This window comes from Lynx rufus, unplaced genomic scaffold (genome assembly GCF_022079265.1).
Source record: "Lynx rufus isolate CCGP_SWC_20201006 ecotype Redwood Valley unplaced genomic scaffold, mLynRuf1.p SCAF_4, whole genome shotgun sequence".
Taxonomy (NCBI): domain Eukaryota; kingdom Metazoa; phylum Chordata; class Mammalia; order Carnivora; family Felidae; genus Lynx; species Lynx rufus.
In genome coordinates, this window is record NW_025814856.1 from 14,053,805 (window position 1) to 14,070,173 (window position 16,369).

The 16,369-nt window shown below is 46.1% G+C and overlaps 1 protein-coding gene across 3 annotated transcripts in view; it reads right to left on the reverse strand.

Moving 5' to 3' along the window:
- The window catches only part of PBX4 (PBX homeobox 4), a 45,371-nt gene that overhangs the window by 13,938 nt on the left and 15,064 nt on the right, over positions 1-16,369 (reverse strand). For all 3 annotated transcript variants that reach the window (XM_047095924.1, XM_047095923.1, XM_047095922.1), the window contains one exon: positions 10,874-10,947. In XM_047095924.1, coding sequence (XP_046951880.1) covers positions 10,874-10,922 — 49 coding nt within the window. In that variant the 5' untranslated portion in view covers positions 10,923-10,947. The remainder of the gene's footprint in view (positions 1-10,873; positions 10,948-16,369) is intronic.

Genomic DNA, 16,369 nt, shown 5'->3' on the forward strand with positions numbered 1-16,369 from the left:
AAAATCTACCAGTGTAAATCATCACAGCAACCTCAAGGAGGAAAATAACTCAAAAGATACAAAAAGAAAAAAAAAATCAACTAAAACAATACTTACTAACGATAAGAACCCTTGGCAAACTGGGGTGGCCTCGTTTTGGCTCAGCTGGCGGAGCATGTGACTCTTGATCTCAGTGTTGTAAGTTTGAGCCCCACGTTGGGTGGAGAGATTGCTTAAAAATAAACCCTTTATTATTATTTCTTTTTTTTTTTTTTTGAGAGAGAGAGAGAGGTAGAGGAGCAGAAGGAGAGAGAGAGAGAGAGAGAGAGAGAGAGAAAGAGAGAGAGAGAGGGAGAGAGGGAGAGAGGGAGAGAGAACCCCAAGCAGGCTCCATGCCCAGCACAGAGCCCGACATGGGGCTCGATCCCATGACCCTGGGATCATGACCTGAGCTGAAATCAAGAGTCAGACATTCAACCAATTGAGTCACCTAGGCATCCCCAAAATAAAATCTTTAAAAAAAAGCAACCTTAGCAAACCATGAATAGAAAGAACCCTCCTTAAGCTGCTAACAAGCATCTCATCAGACCACAAAGCACACTTGGACTTACTGGGGACCCCTTAGAAGCACTCCTTCAAGTCAGACACAGGCAAGGAGGCCTCTCCTCGGCTCTGTCCTCAGGTGCCGGTGGAGAGGATGAGACCAGGAGTCTGGGAGGGACAGATAGGCAAGGTAAGGATGGGAGATGTGACCAATTCAAAGGCTGAAGGATGTCCCTGTGTCCATGCAGTGGCCCAGGGACTCACCAACAATGCCCTTTTCATCCTCCATCCCACCCCAAACCAAACTCCAGGTTGGTTCTTCATTGAACAATGGCATTCTAACCATCTGGCACAGTTTGCCCCTCACACTACTCTTCCAAGGGCCTTTTATATTCTTATTTCCTGGGGATAATGGCCCTGAGTCCTTCACTCTAAGTGAGGACACTTTCAAACACAGCCTGTTGGTGTTGAGACCTGCCTTCATTTACTTGTCAGGCGATGTATCCTAGGGCAGCTCATTTAAGCAGCACTCGAGATAAATCCTTGTTGTAAGTCCCTGAACTTTCTCAGTCTTATAGGACCTTATGGAGAATATCCCTTTAACAAACACTCATCTGAAATCATGACTGCCACGCACACTAGATAGTTACCAAATTGAGGAAGTACAACGTTATGCAAATTCCCACCGTTTCTAATGAATCTTTAATTAACATACATCACAACCAGGGCACCTGGGTGGCTCAGTCAGTTGGGCATCTGACTTTGGCTCTGGTCATGATTTCACGGTCCGTGAGTTCGAGCCCCGCGTCGGGCTCTGTGCTGACAGCTCAGAGCCTGGAGCCTGCTTCAGGTTCTGTGTCTCCCTCTCTCTCTGCCCCTCCCCTGCTCATGCTCTGTCTCTGTCTCAAAAATAAATAAACGTTAAAAAAAATTTTTTTAAATACATCGCAACCTAAGTGCTTAAACCTCAACCAAATATGCAAATTAATTTTCATTTCACTATATGCATTTATTAAAACTCTGCAGTTCTGTAATAAACTACTATATGAAGTAAAAATGATATGCAGCTTATTTAGGTTTGTCTTCATTGCATGTGGCAACAGGCAAAAGGAAAAGACAGCAAAATGCTGTAATATATAACGCGGCCAGGTAAAAGGTGTAGAAAATTGGTCCATGCTCTCCTATGATGACAAGGCTTTCAGAACATTTAACAGCAACAGCTAAAAAAACACTTACTGATGATTTCTGTCTACATAAAACAATTTCATCTTTTTATCATTTTATTATTTTTTTAAGTTTATTTATTTTGAGAAAGAGCGAGAAAGAGAGAAGGAACATGAGAGGGGGAGGGGCAGAGAGAGAGGGAGAAAGAGAATCCCAAGCCATCTCAGTACTGTGAGCACAGAACCCTATGCGAGGCTCGATGTCACAAACTATGAGATCATGATCTGAGCCAAAATCAAGAGTCGGATGCTCAACCGACTGAGCTACCAAGGCACCCCAATGATCTCATTTCCCATTCAAAGAAATGCTCCAACCCTAACTGAACAATGTGAGCCATTGGGAAAGGCCTAGAAAATTCCAAAGCTGGGCTACCGTCACTCAAGCTGTGACCTTTATTTTGCCGTGTCCTGTATAGGGAGGTGACCAGCCCGCACATCAACCAAGTCCTATCCAATTTTCCAGACTGGAATCAGGTTTCAGACCAGCCAATGCCCTAATTACCCTAAAGGGAATTATCCCAGGAACTGATGTTAAGCAAGTTCTAAGTATTTATAAAGGAGTATTTTCTGTCAAAAAAGATTGGTCATTCTCATGCCATCACCACGTCTACTGATAGCTACTCTGAGCTAAGACCCTGACAGGACTGGGCTGCACTGTGGGCACGCCTGTGCTTTTAGGGGCTGGCGTTCCAAGTCGGGAACAGGAAACAAACCAGAAACAAAACCACAAGATCATTTTAGTCAATGGCCACGCCCTAAGAAAACACCTGAACAGGGTAAAAGATTCTGTAAGTAAGTGCTGTTTCACAAGAATCTGTGTCTTTACATAAGGTTTTAAAGCTCCTGGCTCATTCTTTATTGTAGGTGCACCAGCAATCAAAACGCTTTAGTTCCTGAGCTGGTTGTTTGTTTTTTTAAGATTTTTATTATTTTTAAATAATTTCCACACCCACTGTGGGGCTCGAACCTACAACCCCGAGATCAAGAGTTACATATTCCACTGACTGAGCCAAACAGGTGCCCCAAGCTGTTTTTATAACAGCTTTACAGAGATGGAATTCATGTGACATACGATCCACCCATAAAAAAAAAAAAAATTTTAATATTTATTTATTTTGAGAGAGAGAGAGAGAGCGCGCGCGCGCATGAGCAAGGGAGGGGCAGAGAGGGGAGGGAGACACAGAATCCTAAGCAGGCTCCAGGCGCTACACTGTCAGCACAGAGCCCAGCACGGGACCTGTGAGATCATGACCTGAGCCGAAGTCGGATGCTTAACCAACTGCACCCACCCAATTATTATTATTTTTTTAATGTTTATTTATTTTTGAGACAGAGAGAGACAGAGCATGAACAGGGGAGGGTCAGAGAGAGAGGGAGACACAGAATCTGAAACAGGCTCCAGGCTCTGAGCCGTCAGCACAGAGCCCGATGCGGGGCTCGAACTCACGACCGCGACATCATGACCTGAGCCGAAGTCGGTCGCCCAACCGACTGAGCCACCCAGGCGCCCCTGCACCCACCCAATTAAAGTGAGCAATTTGGGGCGCCTGGGTGGCTCAGTCGGTTAAGCATCTGACTCTTGGTTTCAGCTCAGGTCATGACCTCACGGTTCGTGAGTTCGAGCCCCGCATTTGCGTTGACAGTGCAGATCCTGCTTGGGATTCTTTATCTCCTTTCTCTCAGCCCCTCCCCTGATCACTCTCTCTCTCTCTGTCTCTGTCTCTGTCTCTCAAAATAAATAAATAAACTTTAACAAAAATAAATAAATAAAGTGAACAAGTCTGGGACGCCCAGGTGGTTCCGTCAGTTAAGCATCTGACTCTTGATCTCAGTTCAGGTCTTGATCTCAGAGTTGTGAGTTCAAGCCCCGCATTGGATTCTCCACTGGGCATAAAGCCTACTTAAAAAAATAAAATAAGTGAATAATTTAGTGCTTTTCAGTACATTCATAAGGTTGTGTAGCCATCACCACTACCTAACATCTTCATCACTTCAAAAAGAAACTCTGCCCTCATTAGCAGTCATTGTCATTCCCTGCTCCCCTGCCCCTTAGCTCCTGGCAGCTGCTAATCTCTTTCTGCCTATTCTGGATATTTCATATACATGGAATCATACAATATATGGTCTTTGTGTCTGGCTTCTCTCACTGAGCATAAAGTTTCCAAGGTTCGTCCACATTGTCATCACGGACACTGTTTTTTTTTTTTTCATAACCCTTGATGTGTATATTTATATATTTGTATATACTAGTCACCTATCTGTCCAATAGAACTTTCCACTATTTTAGACTTATGCTGTCTAATGAGAGCCACCAGCCACATGTGGCTACTGAGCACTTGAAATGTGGCCAGTATGGCTGAGGAATGCCTTCTTTAATTATATTTAATTTGAATTAATTCAAACGTATATAGCTCCCTGCTGTAAGAGGCTGGTGCATGGGAAGGACCACAGCTCCGGTCTATAGCAGCACCCGAGAGACAGGCTGATTAGAATCAGAGGCCAGGGGCGCCTGGCTGGCTCAGTTGGTAGAACATGCAGTTGGGAGTTTAAGCCCCATGTTGGGCATAGAGCTTACTTTAAAAAAAATATCAGAGGGGCGCCTGGGTGGCGCAGTCGGTTAAGCGTCCGACTTCAGCCAGGTCACGATCTCGCGGTCCGTGAGTTCGAGCCCCGCGTCAGGCTCTGGGCTGATGGCTCGGAGCCTGGAGCCTGTTTCCGATTCTGTGTCTCCCTCTCTCTCTGCCCCTCCCCCGTTCATGCTCTGTCTCTCTCTGTCCCAAAAATAAATAAACGTTGAAAAAAAAAAATTAAAAAAAAAAATATCAGAGGTGGGGCGCCTGGGTGGCTCAGTGGGTGAAGCATCTGACTCTTGGTTTCGGCTCGGGTCTTGATCTCACGGTTCTTGAGTTCGAGCCCCACATCCAGCTCTGTGCTGACCGTGCAGAGCCTGCTTGGGATTCTCTCCCTCTCCCTCTGCCCTTCCCCTGCTTGCACTATCTCTGTCTCTCAAAATAAATAAATAAGCTTTAAAAATTCAAAAAAGAAATCAGAGGCTTTACTCACAAGTCACCCTGAAACTGGGGGACCAGAAAAGGACACTCCAAGTAACTCCCCAGCTCTAGGAGATCCACTCTTAGCACAGCTGTAAGGAAACGTACATGAGACTCAGCCTCGGGTACAGCCAATCAGAAAAGGGATTGGAGTTCCAGATGAAGTCACACTAGAGCGTAATTGATAATGGCCTAAAGAATAATTATTGTTGGGATAAACCCAACCATAAGGCTGGACCTACAGATCATGAATTTGCACAATTGCAACAGACCTGACTAGGTGATGAGGAAGGGGAACAAAGGTAAAAAAAACCTCCTGGGTTGGGGGCGCCTGGGCGGCTCAGTCGGTTGAGTATCCAACTTCGGCTCAGGTCATGATCTCACGGTTCGCGAGTTCATTTGTGAGTTCGAGCCCTGCGTTGGGCTTGCTGCTGTCAACGCAGAGCCTGCTTTGGATCCTCTGTCCCCATCTCTCTGCCCCTGCCCCACTTTCTCTCTCTCAAAAATAAATAAACATTAAAAAAAAAAAACAATAAACAAAATAAAACCTGCTGGGTTACTTGAGCCTGACAGCTCCTAGCCAGGCCAATGAACAGTGGTCAGGAAATAACAGCGAGTTCCCTTATGTTATGTGTTATTTCCATTTACTGCTCTGAAAGGCAGCTGTGTGTGCTCTCGCAGCACAGAGAGGGTTCCTTGGCCCAAAGCAAGTCTGGCCGAGCCGGGTCTCTGGGACTTCTCATTCCTCAGCAGACAGTAAGAACTGACCAAGGTATAGACATGCGCTTGAGACCAGCACAGGGGACAGTGACAGCACTGAGAAGATAAAACAGGCCCCTCTGAGTGAACTGCCCAGCATTCCAGGTGGCTTTTCAGGGCACTTCCTATGCACACGGGGTCTAAGTTGCCCGCCCATCCGCCATGCAAGATCCAAATGCTTTTATAGAAGTTGGCACTCGAGTTCACTTGGAGGCAAAGCCTGACCCAACCAGGGTGTAAGAATGTTCCTGTCTGGTGCTAAATGTCACCTTTGGAATGCAGGCTCTGCCCCAGAAGTCATCAACACAACGGTGCCTAAAATCCAAACAACTCTGAATTCTGTAAAGCATCTAGCCCCAAGGGTTTCAGGAAAGGGACTGGGCTAGTATTTGGTCCTCTCAGCTGAATTCAAAATTCTCTAAATACGGTTTATTTTGTTCTCTTAGGACAGCTCCTCTCGACACCAAGAACAACGGCTGTCTCAAGGGAAGGATTCGGGAAGGAGGGCACACTCCTGGGGTGTTGCTGGTGTTCAGAGGCCTCTGCAGGGAGGGACACCCAGACACCCCTGACCTGGAAGATGTGCCAGCGTCCCTCCCACAGGCCAGAGGAGACAGTGGGAAGCAGTGAGGAAGTGAGGCGGTGCTTCCAGGAATGTCTGCCAACACAGGGTTTACACAGAAGATGGCTTTCTCTTCAGGATGATGCGAAGTCAGGCCCCAGGCACTCAATCTTCCCGAACCTCATAAAATGAACGGAATGAAAAGGATTTCAATTCATAGGTATCAGTCACCAGGAACAGTTCTCCATTCAACAAAAACTTAAGGACAGTCCTAGAACGCAGCGCATCCTAGGCCCCGCGCTCACTGGAGGAGACAGATGGCAAAGCCCCAGAGCCATCATGGACGCAGTGAGACCAGCGATGCACAGACGGCACTTGGAACTGGTGGGTGCAGGCTGTGAGGCACAGGACGGGTTCTCTTTCTGAGCCAGGACAGGGTGTGGAAGGGTGGCACACAGCCCGGCTGTGGGTTACTGGGGTGCGACCTGTTCTCTCCAGAGGTTCACTCTGATCATCCATAAAACAAGAGGAGAGTCAGCGTCTGCTCTGAGCTGCTAGAAGGTTCAGGAGATAATGCCAGGAAGCTCAGAGCTGACTGACTGCAACCCATACTCCATCAATGCCTACTGGGCTTTAAACGCTCTGCACAAGTGGCGCCTGGGTGGCTCAGTCAGTCAAGCGTCTGAGTTCCGCTCAGATCATGATCTCATGGTCCATGAGTTCGAGCCCCGTGTCGGGCTCTGTGCTGACAGCTCGGAGCCTGGAGCCTGCTTCAGATTCTGTGTCTCCCTCTCTCTCTGACCCTCTCCTGCTCATGCTCTTTCTCCCTCTCTCTCAAGAATAAATAAACATTAAAAATATATTAATAAAAAATAAGTAAATAAACAAATGCTCTGCACAGTTTTTGTCTTTACCCTAAAGGCCTCTTGCAGACTTCAGCCAGAGGGGAATGTGAGGAATGTGGGTTAAACCAAGAAACAGTCATGCTCTGTCCCTGCAGGAGGAGTCCCAGAAGGCCTGGCTCTCAGGATCACCAATAACGTGGTGACCCACTGGTGCCAGTGTGCGGCATCAGGACACTGAACAGTTTTCTTTGGGCTAATACTGGGTCGTTCCTGTCACAAGGTTGGGAGAAGCTGAAGCAGAACTGAGATCTTGTTTACTTTCCTGCCACTCACATGTTGGACGCACAGTGATCCCATGGCTGCACTTCCTAATCATGAGAAGAGAGATTTGGCCACACTGAACTTGACAACTCAGCCAGACCATGTGAAGCCCGGCTCGTGGCAACTGCAGATAGCTTGCACTTTCCCAGGTTGAGCAGGGCTGCCCCATTCATGTGCAACCATGTCCCAAGATGCATTATGCACCCCAATGTTTGAGCCAGTTGGTGGAAAGGAAGCCTGATTTTCTGAAGAATGCCCAGATCTGATGTGTGTGGCTTACGCTCTGAGCCCCATGGCCTCCTTGGGACTCAGCCTAGGGTAAGTCAAAAGCCCCAAGCATGACCTCTGCAGACTGGAAGGATGGGACAGGTGATAGCATGGTTTAAAATGGACACCTCAGCTTGTCCTGGTGGCAGTAGGTATCAGTCCTGTCTTTTTCTCCTGAAACTGCAGAGTTTGAAGGTGACGGACAGCTGCCCTCATGTTCACAGGTACAGAATCAGACGGAGCAAAAAAGATGTGCCCGGACTGCACACCTCCCAAGAACTGGTTTTCTGTTCAGTTCCAGCACCCCACAGACAGAATAAACATCATCAAGAACTAAAGCTTGCTGACATCACGGTTGATGGAATTACTTTTAAAAATTGTTTTTATGGTGGGGACTGAGGGGTGAAAAGGGGTCCATGTTTGGGAGGAGGATTGGGTATACATGGGGGGCAAGGAACAACTGATTGAATATGTAAAAGTACCGGGGCGCCTGGGTGGCTCGGTTGGTTAAGTCTCTGACTTCGGCTCAGGTCATGATCTCACAGTTCATGAGTTTAAGCCCCACGCTGGGCTTGCTGCTGTCAGCGCAGAGCCTGCTTGGGATCCTCTGTCCCCCTCTCTCTCCCCCTCCCCTACTTGTGCTGTCTCAAAAATAAGACCTAAAAAACAATAAGTAAAAGTACTCAGGATACCGGGAGCAGAAATCTAATTGTGAGGAAACATCAGATCAACCCAAATGGAGGGGTCTGCCTGTGATCTTCTAGATGGTCAAGGTCATGAAAGCCAAGGAAAAACAGGCTTGTTACAAATGGAAAAAGACCAAAGTGACATGCTATGTAACATGAGATCCTGGCCTGCATCCTTTTCTATAAAGGGCATTATTGGGACAACTGAAAAGCTTAAATAAGGTCTGAGGATTCTATGCTAGTGGCGTTATCAATGTCATTCCCTGACTCTAAGGGATGTCCTGGGGGGAAACAGGAGAATGTCTTATTCATTGGAAACACACTCAGGTAAGTGTGCAGGGGTCACAGGGCATCATGGCAGCCACTTATTCCACAACAGTGCAGAAAGAAAATATATTTGCACTGTTCTTGGAACATTTTTGTAAATCTGTGATTATTTCAAAATAAAAAGTTAAACACACACAAGCAACCTATGAGAACAAATGGAGGCCACTCAAAGTACAAGGGCTTTGTAAGCCAAGCAGAATAATAGCTTCTGGGTTACAAAGTGCACTCAAAGGTAAAGGAATCAGGGATGAAACATAGCACAGGCTGGCTTTTATGAAAAAGGAAAGTGGTGGTAAAGACAACAGAGAAACCGTTGACTATTACCTGGGTTGGTAGCAATACCATGAAGATCCATCATGAAATATTTCTTTGTTTTGTTTTGTTTAATTAAAAAAATTTTAATGTCCATTTACTTTTGAAGGAGAGACAGACAGAGTATGGGCCCGTAAGGGGCAGAGAGAGAGGGAAACACAGAACCCGAAGCAGGCTCCAGGCTCTGAGCTGTCAGCACAGAGCCTGACGCAGGGCTCAAACCCACGAACTGTGAGATCATGAAGGAAGTCAGACGCTTAACCGACTGAGCCACCCAGGCATCCCTATTCAAAAATTTTTTTTTTAATGTTTATTCATTTTTGAGAGACAGAGAGATAGAGCACAGTAGGGTGGGTCAGAGTGAGAGGGACACACAGAATCTGAAGCAAGGTCCAGGCTCTGAGCTGTCAGCACAAAGCCTGATGCGAGGCTCGAACTCACAAACCGTGAGATCATTACCTGAGCTGAAGTTGGACGCTTAACCAACTAAGCCACCCAGGTGCCCCTAATTTTTTTTAATGTTTAATTATATTAGAGAGAGACAGAGACAGAGACAGAGCATGAGCAGGGGAGGGGCAGAGAGAGAGGGAGACACAGAATCCGAGGCAGGTTCCAGGCTCTGAGCTGTCAGCACAGAACCTGATGCAGGGCTTGAACTCATGAACCGCGAGATCATGACCTGAGCTGAAGTCGGATGCCTAACCGATTGAACCACCCAGGTGCCCCATGAAGTATTTCTTTGAACTAACAGGGTTCCCCACCAATGTCAGTCCCACCAAATGACTGAGCAGTTCTCAACCAGAGTGTGAAGGTTGTAGATGATAAAGACTGAAGAACCATCACAGATCAAAGGAGACTAAGGAGACAGGATGACTAAATGTAATGTGGGAGGGTGGACCAGAGAAAAGGCATCAGGGCAAAGACTGGGGAAATCCGAATACAGTCTGTTGGTCAGTGCAAGAACACTGTACCAAGGTTAATGTCCTGGTTTTGATCACTGTGCTACGGTCCTCAAGGTGTTGACGTTAGAGGAGGCTGGGAGAAGGGTATAGGAGAACTCTCTTGCCATTTTTCAACTTTTCCGCAAATCTAAAATTAATTCAAAATAAAATGTTTCTTTTTTTTTCACAAAAGGATTGGCAGTGGCAGAAGACTTCCATGGGGATTACTTTGAATACTTAAAACAACTAAAATCAGGGGCGCCTGGGTGGCTCAGGCAGTTGGGCAGCTGGCTTCAGCTCAGGTCATGGTCTCACAGTCTGTGAGTTCAAGCCCCGGGTTGGCTCTGGGCTGACAGCTCAGAGCCTGGAGCCTGCGTCCAACTCTGTGTCTCCCTCTCTCTCTGTCCCTCCCCTGCTTGCTCTCTGTCTCTGTCTCTCTCTTAAAAAATAATAAACATTAAAAAACAAAAACAAATAATCTCATTAGTACTCTACTTTTCTAAATCTATCATCTTTTCTTTAAAAAACTTCTTTTATTTTGAGAGAGTGAGTAGGGGAGGGGCAGATAGAACGGGAGACGGAGGATCCCAAGCAGGCTCTGCACCGTCAGCACAGAGCCCGACCAAGGGCTCAAACCCACAAACCGTGAGATCGTGGCCTGAGCTGAAATCAAGAGTTGGGTGTTTAACAGACTGAGCCACCCAGGTGCCCCTCACCTTTTCCTTTTCCAAAACAATGGAATGCCACAGTGCCTCTTAGGTCTTCCTTAAGAACAATGCAGCTGCTTGTTACTCATTGGCAACAGTATTTCTCCAGTTACAAACTGCAAAATTAATCCATGCGATACACAGATACATCAGAAAGCAGGGCACTGACGAGACAGAAAGGACGCATCTGGACCGTCTACTGCCAGAGAGAGACGTGACAGGCAAGACGGCCCACGACATGCGTCAGGCCGCGTCAGGACCAGATCAGAGGGTGTATGATTGTCATGGTCCTGGATCCACAAAAAAAAAAAAAAAAAAAAAAAAAAAAAAAAAAAGTTCTCAATGGCCTACCTGTCTTTTCCTTGATCTCACAGAGCACACTGAAGAGAGCAGGCTTCATCCGATGGCAATTCAGGGCATGCTTTCTGAAAGGGAAACAACAGAAGAGAGTGTGAGAGAGAGAAGAGTCATCCTGTTCAGGAAAGTAAAGATCTTTCATATTGACCCTGCCGGTTCTGTTGAAAATTGCTCTTACGAAGTGACAGTACAAAAGCATTTCCTATGACTTTCATTTTGTAAAATTCAAATGGAGCAATACACAAATATTCAAAACATTTCCTTTATATGTGTTTTTTTTTTAATGTTTATTTATTTTTGAGAGAGAGAGCACAAGTGAGGAAGGGACAGAGACAGAGGGGACAGAGGACCTGAAGCAGGCTCTGTGCTGGCAGCAGTGAGCCTGACGTGGGGCTTGAACTCAAACTCAAGATTGTGACCTGAGCCGAAGTCGGACACTCAACTGCCTGAGCCACTCAGGTGCCCCTCCATGAAAAATTTTAAACAATGCAAATTTAAATAATGCAAATAACTTGTCAAGGTCTACGAACTTTGGGGGCACATGGGTGGCTCGGTAGGTTAAGCATCCGACTCTTGATTTCGGCTCAGGTCATGATCTCACTGTTATGGGATCGAGCCCCCTGTCAGGCTCAGTGTGGTGCACAGAGCCTGCTTGGGATTCTCTGTCTCTCCCTATCTCTCTGCCCCTCTCCCCTGCTGTGCTCTCTCTCTCTCTCTCAAAATAAACATTAAAAAAAAAAAACAAAAAACCAACAACCCTACGAACTTTCAAGATCCAGTGATTTCAAAGCTGTGTTCACACTATTGCCCTGTCCTGGCACTTTGATGCATAAGCAGAAATGCCAGCCATCCTACCCCAACGTCCTGAGATGTTAACTTAGGAGGTGTTTACTGAGCAGCCTCTATGTGCCATACACCATTCCAGTGTCACAGACACAGACAGATGAGGTTCCTACCCGCGTGGCAGTTAAGAGGGAGGGAGTGAGAGACACCAAACGCACACACAAACGAGATAACCACGAGCCACAGCAGGTGCATTGTGGCAACAGACTAGAGTGATGGGTAGAAGGCTTACTGGAGTTTGAATGTCTCTGATGTGACCTCATTGCTGAGATCAGAATGACAAGAAGTCAGGCAGGAAACGAGAGGCTGAAGAGAGTAATAATTTAGATTAAGGAACCAGCCGGTACAAAGGCTAAGTGAGAACACGCTTGGCTTTTTAAGAGACCAGGATGCTGTGGAGTAAGGGGTGAGGGAGAGAGCCGGGAGGTGAAGTTAGGCAAGGGGGAGTCACCTAGAAGAGCCTTGTCAGTCAGGGGAACAACTCTGGCTTTTGTTCCTGGTGATGGGAATGGTGGTTGGCAGAAGAATGACTCCCAAAGATGTCCATGTGCTAATCCTCAGAATATGTTACACTGGAAAAAGAACTCTGTGGCTGTGATTAAGGTTAAGGACCTTGAGATGGGGAGATTAGCCTGGGATACCCAGACGGGCCCAATCTAATCATACAAGTCCTTAAAAGTGGACAACCTCTTCTAGCTGTGTTCAGAGAGAGATACAGTGACACGGAGTCAGAGACACTATGCTGTTGGCTCCAAAGACAGAGGAAGAAAACTGCAAGCCAAGAAATGCAGGTGGCTTCAACAAGCTGGAAAAGGCAAGGAAATGGACTCTTCCCCTGTGGCCTCCAGAAGGAAGGCGGCCCGACTTCAGCTCAGGTCATGATCTCACAGCTTGTGAGTGCAAGCCCCGCATCGGGCTCTGTGCTGACAGCTCAGAGCCTGGAGCTTGCTTCGGATTCTTTGTCTCTCTCTCTCTCTATCTCTCTCTCTCTCTCTCTCCCCTTTCAAAAATAAACATTAAAAAAAAGTTTTGGGGGCGCCTGGGTGGCGCAGTCGGTTAAGCGTCCGACTTCAGCCAGGTCACGATCTCGCGGTCCGTGAGTTCGAGCCCCGCGTCAGGCTCTGGGCTGACGGCTCAGAGCCTGGAGCCTGTTTCCGATTCTGTGTCTCCCTCTCTCTCTGCCCCTCCCCCGTTCATGCTCTGTCTCTCTCTGTCCCAAAAATAAATAAACGTTGAAAAAAAAAATTAAAAAAAAAAAAAGTTTTGGGGTGCCTGAGTGGCTCAGTCAGTTAGGCGTCCGACTTCAGCTCAGGTCATGATCTCACTGTTCCTGAGTTTGAGCCCCGTGTCAGGCTCTGTGCTGACAGCTCGGAGCCTGGAGCCTGCTTCGGATTCTGTGTCTCCTCCTCGTTCTGCCCCTCCCCGGCTCACACTCAGTCTCTGTCTCTCTCAAAAACAAACAAACATTTAAAAAAATAAATACAATTCAGTGGCTTTTTGGAAATTCACAATGTTTAATCATCACCACTGTCTATTTCCACAACACTGTCACCACCCCCCTGAAGAAATCCTGTTCCCATTAGCAGTCATTCCCCATTCTCCTCTCCTCCCACCCAGCAACCACCAATCTTTTGGTCTCTATAGGTATGTCTCTGGACAAATGTCTCCTGGACATTTCATATAAATGGAATCACAGAGTATGGGACCTTATCTGCCTTTCCCATAGCATGTTTTCATGGTTCTTCCAAGTTTTTGTGTATCACTGCTTCATCCCTTTTTAAGGCCAAATAATATTCCCTTGTATGAATAACTTTTGTTTGTCCATTTATCAATTGATGCACTCTTGGGTTGTTTCCACTTTTGGCTATTATGAATAATTCTGCTATGAACATTCACGCATAAGTTTTTATGTGAGCGTGTGTCTAGGAAGAACATTCACGCATAAGTTTTTATGTGAGCGTGTGTCTAGGAAGAACATTCACGCATAAGTTTTTATGTGAGCATGTGTCTAGGGAGAATTGCTGAGTCATATAACTGTTTAACCTTTTGAAGAAATGCCAAACTTTTTTTTTAATGTTATTTATTTATTTTTGAGAGAGAGAGAGCAGGGGAGGGGCAGAGAGAAGGAGAGAAAGAGAATCTCAAGCAGACTCTATGCTGTCAAGTGCAGGGCCTGATGCAGGGCTCAATCACGACCCATGAGCCAAAATCAAGAGTTGGACAGTTAGGGGTGCCTGGGTGGCCCAGGCGGTTAAGCATCTGACTTCAGCTCAGGTCATGATCTCACAGTTCAAGGCCCATGTCAGGCTCCTGTTGTCAGCACAGAGCCCACTTTGGATCCTCTGTCCCCCTTTCTCTCTGCTCCCCCCACTCTCACGTGTTCTCTCTCAAAAATAAACAAACGTTAAAAAAAAAAAAAAAAAAAAAAGAGCCGGACACTTAACCGACAGATCTACTCAGGCGCCACAAGGAAATGCCAAAATTTTATATAGTGGCTGCACCATTTTCCATTCTCATCAGCAATTAAGATTCTAATTTCTCCGCAACCTCACCCAAACTCCCATTATTGTCTTTTTTACTATAGCCACACCAGTGGGTGTGAGGCAGTATCTCATTATGGTTTTGATTTATATTTCTCTAAAGACTAATGACATCGAACATCTTTTCAGGTGTTCATCGGCCATTCTTTTTTGGGGAAATGTCTATTCAAATTCTTTGCTCATTCTTTAATTGGGTGATGTCTTTTTTATTGTTGAGTTGTAAGAGTTCTTTATATTTTCTGGATACTAGACTCTTAATATATGATTTGCAAGTTTTTTCTCCCATTCTGTGAGTTGTGTTTTTACTTTCTTGATAGTGTCGTTTGAAGCACAAAAGTTTTTCATTTAGTGAAATCCAACTTATCTATTCTTTTGTTGCTTGTGCTTTAGGCATATCTAAAAAACCGTTACTTAATTCAAGGTTATGAAGATTTATGCCTGTGTTTTCTTCTAAGGGTTTTACAGGGTTAGCTCTTACACTTAGGTATTTGATCCATTTCATTTTTTTTTTTTAACGTTTTATTTATTTTTGAGACAGAGAGAAACAGAGCATGAACGGGGGAGGGGCAGAAAGAGAGGGAGACACAGAATTGGAAGCAGGCTCCAGGCTCTGAGCCATCAGCCCAGAGCCTGACGCGGGGCTCGAACTCACGGACTGCGAGATCGTGACCTGAGCTGAAGTCGGCCGCTTAACCGACTGAGCCACCCAGGCGCCCCGATCCATTTCATTTTTGTATACGGTGTTAGGTAAGGGTTCAAATGCATTTCTATTTTTTTTTGTTTGTTTGTTTACTTTTGGGAGAGAGAGAGGAGCTGAGAGAGAGGGAGATAAAGAATCTGAAGCAGACTTGGAGCTGTCAGAGCAGACCCCAGTAGGGGGCTCAAACCCACAAACCATGAAATCATGGCCCGATCCGAAGTCAGATGCTTATGACTGACCCCATCAAATTAATTCTTTTCCATGTGCAGATCCACTTTTCCAGACCATTTGTTGAAGACACCATTCCTTCCCCACTCAACGGTCTTAGCACCCTTGTAGAAAATCAATTGGCCATATATTTATATGGGTTTATTTCTGCATTTTCAACTCTATTCCATCAATCTATTGCCTATCTTCAAGTGAACTGCATTTTTAAAAGATCACCGCGGCTGCTCTGAGACCAGAACGGAAGGCAAGGGGTGGAATGCTAGTCTGAAGGCTACTACAGCTGGAATAGTCCAGAAATACTGCTGGCTTAGTTTAGTTATGGTACTAGACATAAAATGCAGATAGATCTTGGGCTGCCTGGCTGGCTCAGTCAGTGAAGCATGCAACTCGATCTCGGGGTCCTGAGTTTGAGTCCCATGTTGGGCATGGAGACTACTTAAAAAAAAATAGGCAGGTCTCTGACTACAGCAATGAAATCAACAGGACCTCCTGATAAACTGGTGTGGGATTGGGGGAAAGAGGAGATTCAAGGATAACTAGTACTAGCTTTTGCATGAAAGGAGACACCATTAACTGCCACAGGGGAGACTGGAAGGCAGCAGGTTTAGGGAAGAAGGGTCTGGAAAGCAGAGCTGTGCTTTGATCGGGTTACACTTGAGATTGCTAGGAGCTACCCAAGAGGAGGTATCAGATAGGCAGCCAGGCACATGGACATGGCCTCAAGGTTGGAGATAAGCAATATAAAGATGGGGAGTCCTGGGCATAGAGGTGGCACCTTAAGCCACAAGATTTGAGGAAAGCATCATAAGGGATAGAGAGAAAGGAGTCCATGCCCCAGACCCAGGCCCGTGGACTTCTAGAAGTCAAGCAGAGAAAAGCCTGCAGAAAAGACGGGGACCGAATTGCCAGTGAGGAGGAACCAAGAAAAACAGTTTCCAGGAGAAAAGAGCAATCTGTGAGAAATACTTCTTAGAGGCAAAGCAATAGAAGAATCCAGAAGAGACCTTGGATTTAGCCACAAGGAGGTCATCGATGACTCAGCAGAGGGAGAAGGTTGGGAGAGAATGGGTGGAGAAGAGGAAGTAGAAGCAGCAACCTCAAATAAAAGAGAGTAAAGAAATGCAGGAGGTGTTTAAAGAAAAGGTGTGCAGTATGTTTTGTTTTTCTTCTGTATTTTAT